General features: G+C 44.4%; 2 protein-coding genes across 2 annotated transcripts in view; one reads left to right on the forward strand and one right to left on the reverse strand.

The window, feature by feature from the left end:
- The window catches only part of MANSC4 (MANSC domain containing 4), an 18,046-nt gene extending 10,766 nt beyond the window's left edge, over positions 1 to 7,280 (forward strand). The window contains exons 2-3 of the mRNA XM_015414279.1: positions 1,786 to 1,920; positions 6,362 to 7,280. Of these exons, the coding sequence (XP_015269765.1) occupies positions 1,786 to 1,920; positions 6,362 to 7,053 (827 nt within the window). The 3' untranslated portion in view covers positions 7,054 to 7,280. The remainder of the gene's footprint in view (positions 1 to 1,785; positions 1,921 to 6,361) is intronic.
- An 847-nt stretch (positions 7,281 to 8,127) lies between these two features.
- The window catches only part of MRPS35 (mitochondrial ribosomal protein S35), a 23,929-nt gene continuing 17,448 nt past the window's right edge, over positions 8,128 to 14,608 (reverse strand). The window contains exon 7 of the mRNA XM_015414326.1: positions 8,128 to 8,705. Within this exon, the coding sequence (XP_015269812.1) occupies positions 8,430 to 8,705 (276 nt within the window). The 3' untranslated portion in view covers positions 8,128 to 8,429. The remainder of the gene's footprint in view (positions 8,706 to 14,608) is intronic.

Here is a 14,608-nt window from a genome sequence, read left to right on the forward strand (position 1 = left end):
GGGCCCCTAATCTCCTGCGGAAGTTTCACGCCCAGTTCTCGGAGAAATCGGGAGGTCTCCCGTCTGCTCCAGGAGGTGGTTGATGTGTTTTTGAGGGGGCAGGATGTCAGCTAGCTGCCATGTTTTGCTTGTTCCCTTCCCTGATCCTGGCGCTACAGCGCATGCCTCATAGCTTGCTCGCTGCTCTGCCGCTTGCCGTAAGCAGCGATAGGGAGACTGTGAGAACCAGTGCTGCCAGACTGAGTTATCTCTCTGACCTTGTGATGGGGGGAGGGCTTGCATTCCACCGCAGGTGTGAATTGTTCGGCTCTCATGGGGCACTGAGACTCTCCCGCTTATTATGTAACCTCCCACCGGGCGCTCTGATTTAATTAGCTTAGCCATTTGCCTCATCCTGCTATATGTACGGATGTTTCCTCCCCATAAGGAGCTGCGATGGCTCAAGTGGTTAAGACGCTGAACTGCAGGCTGTGGAAGGTCAGTAGTTCAGCAGTTCGAGACCCGAGTGTGCCGCATGACGGAGTGAGCTCCCGTCTCTATTTCCAGCTCTGCCAACCTAGCAGTTCGAAAGCAAGAAATTGCAAGGAGATAAATAGGTACCACTTTGGTGGGAAGGTAACAGCGTTCCGTGCGCCTTGGTGTTTAGTCATGGCAGCCACATGACCACGGAAACGTCTTCGGACAGCACTGGCTCTTCGGCTTTGAAACGGAGATGAGCACCGCAACCCTAGAGTCGGACTCGACTGGCTTTCGAGCAAGGAAACCTTTACCTTTTTACCTTCCGCCCCATGGTCATTCCTAACAATAACCCTATGGACATGGTAACAGACTTGTAGTCTAATAAAGCATAACACTTCCCTGGAAACGTGTGTGGAGATTTACTTGATGTTGAACCTGATATAAATAAGCATTCCCTCTCTCCCTTCATCCAAATCATTGATAAAGATGTTGAACAAAACAGGTCCCAGGACAGATCCTTGAGGCACTCCACTTGTCAACTCCTTTCCAACAAGATGAGGAACCATTCACAAGCACTCTTTAGGTGCGATCTGTCAACCAGTTACAGATCCACCGAACAGTCATAGGATCCAAATGACATTTTTCCAATTTGTCAACAAGAATATTATGTGGAAGCTTATCAAAAGCCTTACTGAAATGTGAAATGTCACATGTCAATCAAATCTTAAGTTTCTTTAAAAGGTAGTCAGCTAGCAAGTCAGGTTCAGTGCTTCAGTAATGGCAAGAGCTCAACTATTAGCTTTGATTTCAAATCAATGGCCTGGTATTTTGTTTTAAAAGGTTCCCATTTCCTTTAGTGCGTGAGCGCCGTGATAGCAACTGAGCACTAAAGGGGCCTTCCTGCCCTCCCACAGGTGTTGCACAACAGAAAGATTCACACGCAGCCAGAATCAAGGCCTCTTTGTCCTTATATGTAACTAGAGGATAGACTGGGTGGTCAATATGATCTTCCTCGTGTTTTGTTTTTTTTAAGTTTCAGCTGCCTGCAGCCCCAAATCAACCTCCTTCTACCTGTGCACTTGGAAAGAAAACAGAAATGGGCAAAACACACAATGCTCATTTTCTGCTCCTTCTTTCTCTGTGTCTGTGTTGTCAATAGGAGAAAGTAAGTTGAGCTGTAAGGATTAAACCCCCTCTATGTATCCTGTATGGCCCTTGTCAGAACTGGGCTGTGACTTACTTTTTAAAACCACAGGGGAAAACTAGCCACTGATCTCCTAGAGTTTCGTCTAGTCACCTAAAATCTTTTCTTCTTCCCTCATTCAGTTTCCTGTAATTTGGCAGTTTTCTACTCTGAAACCAATAATCAAAGCCTTTCCTGCCTCCACGCTTATTGTCCAGCACTGGAGAGCTGCATACTGAAGCCGGGGACCAGTGTTGTATTATACAACATCACACCAGGTAAGGCAACAAGAAAGGGGTGAATTATGTGTTGTTATAGGCACCTGACATGAAATTGAGCAAGCTCCAGAGGATGGCGGAAGACAGGAGGGCCTGGCGTGATGTGGTCCGTAGGGTCACAAAGAGTCGGACTCGACTATGCAACTGAACAACAACAACAAGTGCCTGAGAGTGGTCTTTTCCACATTTGCCGGCCACTCTGGATTTAAAAGAAGGTTGAATCTAGTGTAGAATTGCTTGGAGGACACCGCAGTGAACATGGATTAAAAGTGCCAGTGTTAAAGGCTTGCAGCACCATATTTTTGTAAATAGGAAAGCAGTTTGGGCTTATTTAGGAATACTTTGTCCACCCTATAATTACACAGGAAAAATAAAAACATAGTTTTTATTTACATCCACGGAAAGGGTTAAAGCTCACAAGCTCTGGCACAGCTGTCCTTGAAAAAGAGCAGTTTGTGTCAGAGTTCTCTCAGCCCCACCCACCTCACAGGGTGTCTGTTGTGGGGAGGGGAAGGGAAAGGAGTTTGTAAGCCACTCTGAGACACCTTTGGGTAGTGAAGAGCGGGGTATAAATCCAATCTCCTCCTCCTCCTCCTCCTCTTCTTCTTCCTCTTCCTCCTCTTCTTCTTCCTCCTCTTCCTCTTCTTCAACAGGTCTTTCAGCCTTGAAAATATTTACAAATAACTGAGGGCTTCAGCGACTCTGATCTCTGTCACTCTAATATCAGTTACTGATAATACAATGTAGGTTGAAGATAGTGAGCAAGTAACAGCCAATTTGTGTTCTTGAGAGAAAAAATCTGGATGACTGAACTCAGGGCTGCAGGATCCAAAGACTGGAGCTACCAGAGAATTTGTAATGCAACCACGGCCTGTCCTTCAGCCTTGGGAGACTCAAGGTTAATTAAAAATGAAGAGTGAATCTCTCCTGGATTTTAGCAGCCTGCCTCCCCTGAAGACAGACTCTGAGACAAAGCTGGTCTCCTGATACGAGGATTCCCTACCCTCCCTCACATCCAGCTAAACGCTGCCAGAAGAAAAATGACTTAATGGCTCTTTGCTCCAACTGCCCTCTCCCATCTGCTCAGTCAAGGTTTGGAGGGCCCTGACTGGCTATTCAGTGACCAGCAAATACTGTGCTACAGACGATTATAAAATATCTCAGTGACCAGCAAATACTGTGCTACAGACGATTATAAAGTATTATATTTTTACAATTTATTCACCATATATTATTTATCATATAAGCCTTAATACAAAACATTAAGTATTGTCTCTTAATATATCACAAAAGATATTGCACAACGCCTTTATTAATATCAGTCCTCCTTAATTATACAAAAGTTTTAAGAGGGAGGACTCCTTTAAGTCTATTTTGAATAAGTGCTCAGTCTCCCTCCAACAGAGGTCCAGCTATCCTCCTGTTTCAGTGTCTTCCTCAGGGAGTTCAACAGATATTTCCAAGCTCAGGTTGCCAAATACCAAAATATTTATCCAAAATTTTTAATGAACGCTGCAAAAAGTCTCTCTTAGTGAGCTCAAAGCTTCCTCCAAAGTGAAAAGCACGTGCTTTTAAGGAGGACTGATATTAATAAAGGGGTTGTGCAATATCTTTTGTGATAAGAGGCGATACTTAGAGGTTTTGTATTAAGGCTTATATGATTATATGGTGAATAAATTGTAAATATATATATATATATATAATTGATATATTTTTGTATATGTATATATATGTGTATGTGTATGTGTGTGTATATATTGTAAATATATATATATATAATTGATATATGTTATCATCGTCTGTAGCATGGTATTTACTGATATTTGGTATTTCCTACTTACCGTGGGTCCTATTTTGGTTTTGTGAATGGCTATTCAGTGACAGCTTCCAGAAAGAGGGCAGGACATTGATCTGTCTGTCACCCCCACCAATTTTTGTTTTAAAGCAGCTCATCACATATTCAGGCACACCATGTGATTTAATAGTTCTTAGATTTCATACTAAGGAATTATCTTTTAGAAGTCTGACAATATTGAACATTCATCCATTCACCATATCCTGCCCTTCCCCCCAAAAGGGCCCTACAACACAAAAAATAAAGTACAATTCTCCACCATCCCCCACCCCACAAAAAAAAAAGGGTAAGGGAAAACGGAAGGCTTCCAAATACAGAGCAGACCTTCTCCCTGCATCTTCTCTGGGCTATATGGCCCTAGGGCTGAGAGTCAAGAGCTCTCTGGATCTTGCTCTTTGGGTTCTGTGCCCCCAGCCATGCCCAGGCTTCAAGTCCCTGCACAGGACAGTGGCAAACCTCCAGCCTGGATCTTGCGAGCTGCAACCATCTTCCCACAATTTCTCCCTCTGCTAATAGAGTTAAGGCTGCAGCAGGGCTCATAGGAACAAAGGCCTTCTGATAACTTTGTGCATGTTTAATCACTGATGGCTTTATTGTGAAGGCTAACCAGACAACCTACGCGTTGTACAGTGTGTTATTTAGGTAGTAAGAGATTTCTGAGAATACTTGGCCTTTTGACATGTAAATAACAGTATGCATGAGACTGAGAGAAGTAACAGGGCGACAGATACGGTTGCCAGCTCTGGGTTGGGAAATACCTGGAGATTTTGGGGTGGAGCCTGGGGAGGGATCTCAGCAGGGTACAATGCCATAGAGATGGAGTCCACTATCCAAAGCAGCCATTTTCTCCAGGGGAACTCTTATCTATTGCCTGCAGATGACCTGTAATACCAGATTGCCCGGCCCCCCTGGAGGTTGGTAATCCTCACAAGAGTTGGAAGGAACATGAAGTGAGAAAGGGTCTTGTTTTGAGAAAGAGAACGGCGCCACCTGCAGTGGTACTGAGCTGTTCCACCCTAACAGAATGCTAAACTTTTGAATCTCGTTTGACTTAATCACCATCACTGCATGAAACGAATGGCAAGACAAGCCAAATATGAAGAATCCTTCTTCAGACTTGTGGGGCTACTTGGGAGGTTGAAGTGAGGAATATGTTTCCAGGCACACCAGCTGAGACTTGAGAGCTCCCTGAGGAAACATCTATACTTGCATTCTGGGATCAGTTTAAGAAGTATCCCATATACTCTGTCTGAGCAGTGTGCGAGTGTGTCTCGAATGGTTTGCAAGCTTTCATAAAACCTACAAGTTCTAGCTGCAATAGCAAGCAGAGAAATGCCTATGCACACATCTCCTGCAATGTAAGAGAAAAAAATATAGATAAGAGATGCGGGTCATAGAATCATAGAGTTGGAAGGGGCCGTACAGACCACCTAGTCCACCCCACTGCCCAATGCAGGACCAGCCTAAAGCATCTCTGACAAATATTCATCCAGCCTCTTCTTGAAAGCTGCCAGTGAAGGGGAGCTCACCACCTCCCTAGGCAGCTGATTCCACCTTTGAACCACTCTGACTGTGAAAAAGTTTTTCCTAATATCCAGCTGATACCTTTCTGCAGGTAATTTAAACCCGTTGCTTCGGGTCCTCTCCTCTGCTGCCAACTGGAACAGCTCCTTGCCCTCCTCCAAATGACAGCCTTTCAAATATTTAGAGAGAGCAATCATGTCTCCCCCCTGTGGGTCATCCCATAGCACCCTCCCACCCACAAATAAACTAGCTCGAGGCAGGGCAAAAACCCCTTTTCTCCCTACCTGCAGTGCTACCATGAGGGATCTCTGTCACCTTACAAGGATGTCATTTGAACTACTTCTGCATCAGCACAAAAAGACTCTATCCTGGAGCAAGCAGGGATTTCAGCATCAATGCTCCATGAGGAAAAACACGCTTGCTTCCCTTGCAAATATCTCACTGGGGGCTTAAGTCTTATCTCTAGGTTGGGGGGGGTGTTTCAGGGTCAGACCAGGGCTATATTTTCTGAGGCAAATTGAGGTGCAGCCTCCTCCCTCCCATAGGGTCTTACTATTGATTGAATGAGGGTGGTGGCTGAATTAATTTTTTCTCATCCCTTGTGCAATTTTAAACCATTTGGTTTCCAACCTTTGGGGGCATTTTTACCATTGCGGTTCAGTGTGCAGGGACCCAAGAAAGCCATAGCTCTGTTGTGGTGCCTAACCTCATGAATTCTTTCCTTAGAGGAAACAGCTCCTCGCCACAGTTTTAGGGAAAGAAACCTGTTTGGACCAGAGCTGAATATTTACTTCAGGCAGTTCCCATTTTTCATTTTAATACACTAATGAACTATGACTGTTATTTTACGGCATGGTTGATTTAAATCAAGTTTTGCCTTGGCAAGGAACCTAACAAATTTAGGAATAAGTCCAGAAGATGAAGAGTGCATGAAACATACATTCTGCAGGAACACTGCCTCATGTAATCAAGAAAGCCGACATGTTTAGGGATGTGCCAAGCTGAATATGGGTACAGCCCTAAACAACACATTAATTTTGTGTTTCGTTTCTGGTTTGACAGGAATTGATCCAGATCTTCTTGTGTTTGAGAAGCTGTCTTTTAAAGAGCCAAATACCAGGACATTTAATAAATGGGAGAGGCAAGGCAGCGCAAGAGCTGCAGAATCAGAAATATGCCAGGATGCATCGATGGGTTCAAAGTGCCTTCCAGCCACGGCCTCATCTTCAACGATGGTCCAAGACCTGGTAGCCAGCAGCAGCCATACTCTTGAAAACAACTTGGTCCACAAGACTGCATCCACCACACATTTCAGATCTACACCTGCACCACCTAAAGATCATTTCACTGAAGCGATGGATGTTATCTCAGGAGCAAAGGGTTCAACGGCTAATCCAGACAATGCATCTGAGCTTCCCACTCCTACACTCCCATCCATTAAAATGTTGTCCCACATACCCAGCCCAGCCCACCTGAACAGCAGCAAAGAACACTTGAACGAAACCAAAGGCTACAGCGGGAGGAATCACACTTCAGATAACGAAGGCCAGCGGCCAGCCTGGGAAGGGGTGGAAAGGAGCACCTGGTTCCTTCCCGCAGTGCTTTGCTCCTCTCTGGTTCTGATTTGCTGTTGCACGGCTCTCCTTGCAGCGGGATGCCGCCGAAAGAGGAGGGGTCGCTACAAGCCAAGGCGCAGAGGAGTGTCAGGACCCCGGCAGTTCATAAGGTACACGATGGTTAATGACAGCCTTTAAGGGGAAATATTCCCAAGTACAATGTAGAGGTGAACAGCTTGTATTCTTGATGGGCGGATGGAGTGGAGCTATTTTTATTTTTTAAAAATTAAATGATTGTTTTGAACTGTTTGCGTTTCCGAATCCTTCGTCATTAAATAAGATTAGAGACCCCCACCCAGTTTTCAAATTGTGTGTTCTCAGTTTGCAAGTTTAAAAATCTCGTTCTCTAATAAGACTCGGCCCTTGTCTATTAGCATGGTGCAATGCGCTATGCAAAATTAGATGAAAGCCACAGTGATGGCTCTGTCACACCAAAGTCAATGTGAACTGTGAGTAACCGCCGTTTTTAGCACTTATTTAGCATTTGGGGGGCACTGGAAAGTCCTCTGTGTTCTTAGTTTTCTTTACTGGTACCCTGCAAGAAACACCACCAGATATAGGGTGCTGACAGACAGACAGACTTGCTTCAGGATGCCGCGTGAGTTCATGGCTGAGGCAAAGTCCGAACCAGGAATTTTCAGCCCCTCAGCTCCCACTTCATCACTACACCACATGATCTCTAATGCCTGCAGCCAAAAAGATCCACAAAAATAGATAGCAACACTGATGAATTGTCAAATCTCAACTAGTTATGTGTAGCATTCAGTGCAGGTTGTATTATCCAAGTTGTTCGATTCTTGGGCAGTCCAAAGGAACAACTTGGTCTCTTCCATTTCTTCCCTGCTTCACTGAATTTTCTATAGCTCGCTCCCACTGAAGAGCAACTTTGCTGCCACCTTATCTTAATTTCTTGGAAGTTTAAGGACAAAACAAAATTATCTCTCCTCTTTCCAGGAGCTGGATACCTGTCTGATATGGTTGAATGGGTACTCTAAGGAAGGCTGTGTCTAGGCCAAAGTTCAATTCACTTCCCCGCCCAGGCAGTGACAGCCACTCTATGTGGCATGAGACAAGAAAATCCTCAAACCAAGTTGTACTACACATTACAAAAGGGAAGAGGTTGAGGTGGACACAAGAGCTACCATTTTCAGCAGCAGCCCCTCAATCCCACCCCCAGCAACCTTTTGCTTTATGCAAAAGTGTCATATTTCCACAGTTGTGGGTTAGAAATGTGCTAGTTCCAAGGAACACTTCCAAGGCTTCAATGAAAGTTACTCATTCATGCTAAAAAGCAGAATGTTTGTAGGGTGAAAAGAATCCCAAAGAGGCCTAGAACGCAAGACTGGGTTACTAGGCCTTCTTTGGACAATGTATTTTTATATATACAGGGAATATGCATTGCCAGAACAGTAAGGTCATTGGTGTAAGAAACTGATCATAGAAAGGTCACGGAAGTTTAAACCAGATACCCGTGCGAACTGTATGATGCACATATACATTGAAGAGTCTTTTCACTACAAGGCATTCAAGTTCAGTAATCGTTTGACAGACTCCTTATACTCTGAAAGGTTCTTCTCCATGTCTCCTTCATTTCTCAGTGCAACCATCGATTTTTTGTAGTCTTGAACGATCTCTGAGGCGAGCAGGGCCTCTCTGCTGGTTTCCTCAGTTGTTTCAGCTGCTCTGATTCGAAGCAGTGTGTCCAAAGCACTCTTTTCAGAGGCGCTGTTCTCCCATATGTATTCCTCCATATCAGCTTCAGTCTTTTCTTTTTCCCATGGTTCCGTTTTCTGTAAAGAAACAGCAGTGTTAGGGAAAAAGGCTAAATGAATAGTTAAGCAAAGGGAAAAGTTAACAGTGCAGCTGCATAACCTCAGGGACCCAGAGACTGGCTTCCGAACCAGAAGGGGCTTGTGAGATGCTTCAAAAACTTACCCAGGGATAGTAATAGTGGGCAAGCTACCCAGAATGACAGTGACCATCTCCGCTGTAGTGAAATTCCCTGTATTGACATTTTTAAAACTGTGCGTTATGTGAAATTTTCCACAGTGGATTTTTCCGCACCAGGCGCAAACCTGAAGTTTTCTCCTTCTTACCCTGCATTTTTCGGAATCCCCAGTTTTAGTGAGTTCTAAAAACGCAGGGAAAGGAGGATAAAACTTCGGGTTTGCGCCTGGTGCGGAAAAATCTACTGCCAAAAATGTCACATAATGGGCAGTTTTTAAAACGTCAATGCAAGGAATTTTGCTACTATGGAAATGGTCAGTGTGCAACCACAACTGAGCTTCCACTGTAATGCTGTGCCACAGAGCTATGTTAACAGGTGTATAGAGTGACAGCAAGGCCTGTTCAGTGCTCTTTGTGAAGCAAGCATCTACCCCAGAATCCTTTGCACACACAAAGGAACTACTTCTACGTTTGTATGACAAAAGGCTAAAAGCTACTGAGCTAGGGAACCTAGGAATTGATATGCCATTCCTAACACATGTAGGTTAACAGAACACCAAGACAATGAATTTGTATCAGCACTGTTAAAGAAATCTGTTATTGCTGAGAAATGTAAACAGCATGCTTCTACGGAAGATTTTCCTGAAGAAAAACAGCACTGAAGAGGGAAGAGAATTAAATCAAATTCAATAGTGAGATTTCCACAACTATGAAAGTATAATTTATAGCTTTCTCACTGGAACATCTCCATAGGTTGACATCCCTACCTGAAATTACATTATTTAGTCAACCACCCAACCAATTTACCAATAAATAACTGTAGCAGATCCCAACAAAAGCAACTCTCAGCTTAACAAAACAAAGTTGATTAATGAATTTTGCCCTCTCTCAAACAAATCTTATGTCTAAAAAGCCAGCCTGAATGTGTATGCCTTAACAGTCCAAAACACACTGAGGCTGGACCTTTGGTGAGTCTTCATGTTGGAAGGATGTTTCATGATCTCGCTGGGGTGGGGGAGCTAAGAATGCCTCTCCTCAAGATTATGTTGCTGAAACTGAGGCATAGTGGCATCAGTGGACACCCTTGGGCCTAAACTACTTACATAATTACTGAGTGCTTCTCAGTCTAGGACAGGGTCCTCAAACTTTTTGAGCCTATGGGCATCACTGGAATTCTAACACAGCATGAAGGGTGCAGCCACAAAATGGCTGCCAGAAAACAGCCGCCACAAGAGGTGGAGCCAGCCACAAAATGGCTGCCGCAGCTTACACAGTGAAGTCACACAGTGAAGATCCTTGGGCAGGGGTGGAGATTGCTGCCAAACCAACATTTCTAAAAATCTGTATAGCCAATCATATCTCCAGAGCCAATCAAAAACCTTGCTAGCAAAAGCCCCACTGCCTACCCACTTTCACTCAAACAGCCCCCCCTAATTAGCAAACTAAGTCTTTGAAAGATTGCCAGTTACCAATTGAGTTGAAAAACTGCTCAGAAGTCATTGCTCCCTTTGTGCACCATTCCTCTGTACCTATGAACACAGTCAGTCTTGTTACCCATCTATTACTATGCTGTTTTACCAGATGAACATGTATCTAATAGTTATCAGAGTGCTTCCACTCTCTGGCACACACCTGTCTCTCATGAAGACCATGTAACCTCTGCAAACTGAAAAGGTGTATGCTTTGCCACTGGGTGGCAGCAAGGCTCCATGTTTTCAAGCTTCAGCATACCGAGAACCTCAGTGCTAGCGCCTGCAGCTGACACCCCCTCCCCCTGCAATTAAAGATCATACACAAATCAGCTTTGCTGGATTCCCCACTGCTGCCTAGTTTGTTCTGCAGCAAGACACAGGGCTGGGTGCGCTGCGGCATAGCAGATGGGCTTAGACCCAGGTTCAGTTCAGCTGTGGGGTTTACTTACTCATTCAAGCTACCTTATCTTAAGGTTACACTGAGGTTAAAATATGTGGAGCCCCATCTATATCCCTCTGACCTCCTTGGAGAAAGGCCAGATGACAACAAGAATAACAAACAGCCAATTCTGTAATAAATCATAGAATCATAGAATGTTAGAGTTGGAAGGGACCTTGCAGGTCATCTAGTCGAACCCCTTTACTATTTGCTGGAATCCCATGCTTGGTTGCCACAGTAGCATCTGCACATCCTTTTCCATTTTGAAAATAAGAATTATGGGTAGGTTTGTTGCCAAGGTAGATAAGGGGATCTGTTATTAGTGAGCAGTGTAAGGTAAGGCTGAGAGAGTATGATTGGCCCAGCTTCTATGGGAGAGTGGGGATTGAAACCTGGCTCGTTCAGATATTTGTCTGCCAATCTAACCACTATACTAACGGTACTGCTATAAACAGAACACCACTTTCATGACAATTATACAGTAAAAAGATAGGTAGTCTTGTCAGTCTGTCTGTAGCAGTAGAAAAGAGAAAGAGCAAATGTCATTCTAACTTTATCTGAAGAAGTGAGCAGTGGCTCACAAAAGCTACTGCCCTACCACAAATTTTGTTAGTTTTTAAGGTGCTACTGGAATCTTGCTCCTTTGTACTGCTACAGTAAAAAGTTATCCATATACATCAGATTGTCCCCTAGGAAGGAATGTTATCTTATTTACTCGTCAGATCATTAGAAATGCTCAAGAAATAAATGCTTAAGGAAACCTATGTCAAATGGAAGATTTACTTTAAAGTAGGAAAACTGTTTTAAGGGAATAGTTTAAATGATGCATTCTGTTCATTGTGAAAAGTGCTTTAGATTCTGAATCCGGTTTTAAAAGGAGTAATGAGTATGTACTCCTTAAAAGATGTCATAATAGAGACTTGTTTATAAATCTGGTAACTGCAGCACTTCTAAAGCAGTGCCCAAGTCAAGATAGATGTGATCAATTTTATCAACAAAAGCTTAGCAAAGCAGTCAGAGAGGGCCACCAAGTCCTCCTTGGGGCCTGTCAGAAGAATACCCACCATCACGTTGCAAGTTTTAGACAAAAACAGAGTACGGCCCAGGGAAAGCATCTGGCAAGGCGAAAGCACCAGATCTGCCTCAGGAACACCTCCCTATCTCTCAAAAGCAGTCCAAGAAACAGCCTGAGCATATTCATCATTGAAAAACGAAAGCTGGAACCCTGCAAAAATGTGTATGCTTAGAATTGCAAAACTACCATTCACGTATCGTCTTTAAATTTAGACTTGAGAAGCAACCAGAACAACTTGTCCTGCTGATCAAATAAAGACAAGTTTCATACATTTCAGACTTAAACTTGGGAGTTCCCTGGCTGAATACTGTCCTATCTAACTCCTGCCTTTCCTCTATCGTAGCACAGGAGGTGAGTGACTGAGCTGTGTGAGTAAAGAAATCAGTCTTCTCCTCTGTTCTCACCAGCTCCATTAACTCACTGCTCTGCTCTGACCCCGCACCTGCAACATGGAGAGAATTCTAGAAGTCCCAAGTTTGATTCCCCAATCTGCCATGGAAGACCACCAGATGACTTGGGGCCAGTCGTTCTCTCTCAGCCTAACCAACCTCACACGATATAGAGAGGATAAAGTGGAGACTGACACTGTAAGCCCAAGGGTGTCAAACATGCGGCCCGGGGGCCAGATCAGGCCCCCGGAGGGCTTTCATCAGACCTGCAGTGGAACTGACCATCTCCAGCTTCCAGCTCTGCTGCTGCATCATAGCTTGCTTCGCCAGACTATCTCGCCCACTCAGCCATTTCATGTTTTAACCTGGGTCCTAGACTCAAACCTCTGAGCATGAGAATTCTGTGGTGAATGTCAATAAATCAAAAGTAGGTTTGCAGCTTACAGATACATGCTTGAACAGCTTACTCAAGATTGCAACAGCACAGACATTTTGATGCAGTAATTCAGAACAAGAGGTGTCAGTTATCAGATACTGTTAAATAAACAAAATATTGCAAGAGTGCTAATATTTTAAGCATGTTTTATTTTAAGTAAAAAAATCTTTGTGTTTGTGTCCTTTATAAAGTTTATATCTCTGCTACCTGGCATTACATTTTATGACACACATGGCCTGGCCCATCAAGGTCTCATTTATGTCCGATCCGGCCCTCATAACAAATGAGTTTGACCCCTGCTGTAAGCTGCTTTGAGTTCTCAATGGGTAGGAAAGCCATCTATAAATAGCTAATTTTTAAAAAATTATACCAGTATGCCCAACCTTGTAGGTTGGCACTCATAACTGCATACTCCTCCATGCAAAAACAAAATCTCCACATAGGAAAACCAGCCACATCAGAAAGAAGGGTTCGAGCCAGCGTTCCCTCTAAGTTGAGTAAGTGTGAGATAGGTCACAGTTTTTTAGCCTCCAGCTCAGACATTTTTGTCTTAGCTCCAGAGCAAGCTAATTTATGCAGTAGCCAAACTGCTTGCTCACAGCTTTAATGCCAGTAGCTCACAAAGTAGAATTTGTACTCACAAGACTCCACAACTTAGAGGGAGCATTGGCTCGAGCCTGTCTTTCTTCCTGTAACACAGTCATGTTATGTGCAGGGACAGTTGGCTTTTGGATAGAGAAACGCTGAGAACCACAGCCCAAGGCCAGGTTTGCAACCACATTGAGAATTAGACCTCCTGACCCACCCCAAGACCACACTCTGAGCTTCATGGCTGAGTCAGGAGCTGCACCTGGGCCTCTCCGTCCTTACCCAACACCATATGCTACATCACACCAACTCCTAACCCTATTCCGTTACCAAGCTGAGAATCTTGGCATCATCATCAAAGGGTGATCTCCTCCCTTTCATTTAAATCACACCGAGATTAAGAATACATAAATTGTTTGGAGCTGCCAATACTGTATCAAACTAAGCTTTTGCCTGAGGGAATCACCCCAATCATGGGGAAAAAAATTCCAGTGTGTCATGGCAAGCCATGAATTTTTCATTGAAATCAAAGACAATTACAACGGAGGAGGCAATTAAGTATTCATGGAGAAGTTGAAAGGTAATAAAAGGGCACGGGACTTGTGTGTATTCAATACACACCGAGCACTCACACAAGCAATATCGTATGGCCAAGTCTTCCATCACTGAGTAATGCTAGAGCCAAGGACAGATGCGCTCATCTGGAATTCATCAGCCCAAGAGCCCAGCTTCCAGAACACTCAGTGGCTCAAGGAGATTGCTGCGCTAGCAATGTAGAAATGCTATTAGCGTGAATGTGCAAAGCTAGGAAGCATGCCACCTGCCTCTCCCTGAACACAGGCCAAGAAGAACAGCGATGTCACTTCAGTAAAGGTCACTCATTGGTGCTGAGGAGTCTTGTGTCCCACACCCCTGGTTTGTTCTGCACTATAGTAACCACCTGGTGCTTGGATCAGGACCAGTGTTCCCAACTTCCGGTTTATGGCGACACGCTAGCAGACTCACCTCCCAGACCTCCCGGGGGTGAAGCTGCGCTCCAGCCGAAGAAGGGGGTGCGCAGGCTCGCTTACCCCCCCCAGAGACCCGGGGAAGGGACTCTGGCCATGGAACTTCTAAGAGGTTGCCTCTTCGAGGGCGGAATGCCGGAGAATTGAGGCACCTCTTCGTTCCGACAGTTCTCCGTGCTGTGAGAGATTTAGTGACGCTGACCGGGGCAAGCGTGGGAGATCAAGCATCAGAAATGAAGCTGAAAGCAAGGTCGAATGACCAATTATGAACGTGAGTCAGCTTTAAAGCATTTTTAAAGGGAAAAAGCTAGCTCCCCACCCCACTGAACGGGAAAAAGGC

This window comes from Gekko japonicus, unplaced genomic scaffold, assembly GCF_001447785.1.
Source record: "Gekko japonicus isolate JY-2015 unplaced genomic scaffold, Gekko_japonicus_V1.1 scaffold1333, whole genome shotgun sequence".
NCBI lineage: Eukaryota > Metazoa > Chordata > Lepidosauria > Squamata > Gekkonidae > Gekko > Gekko japonicus.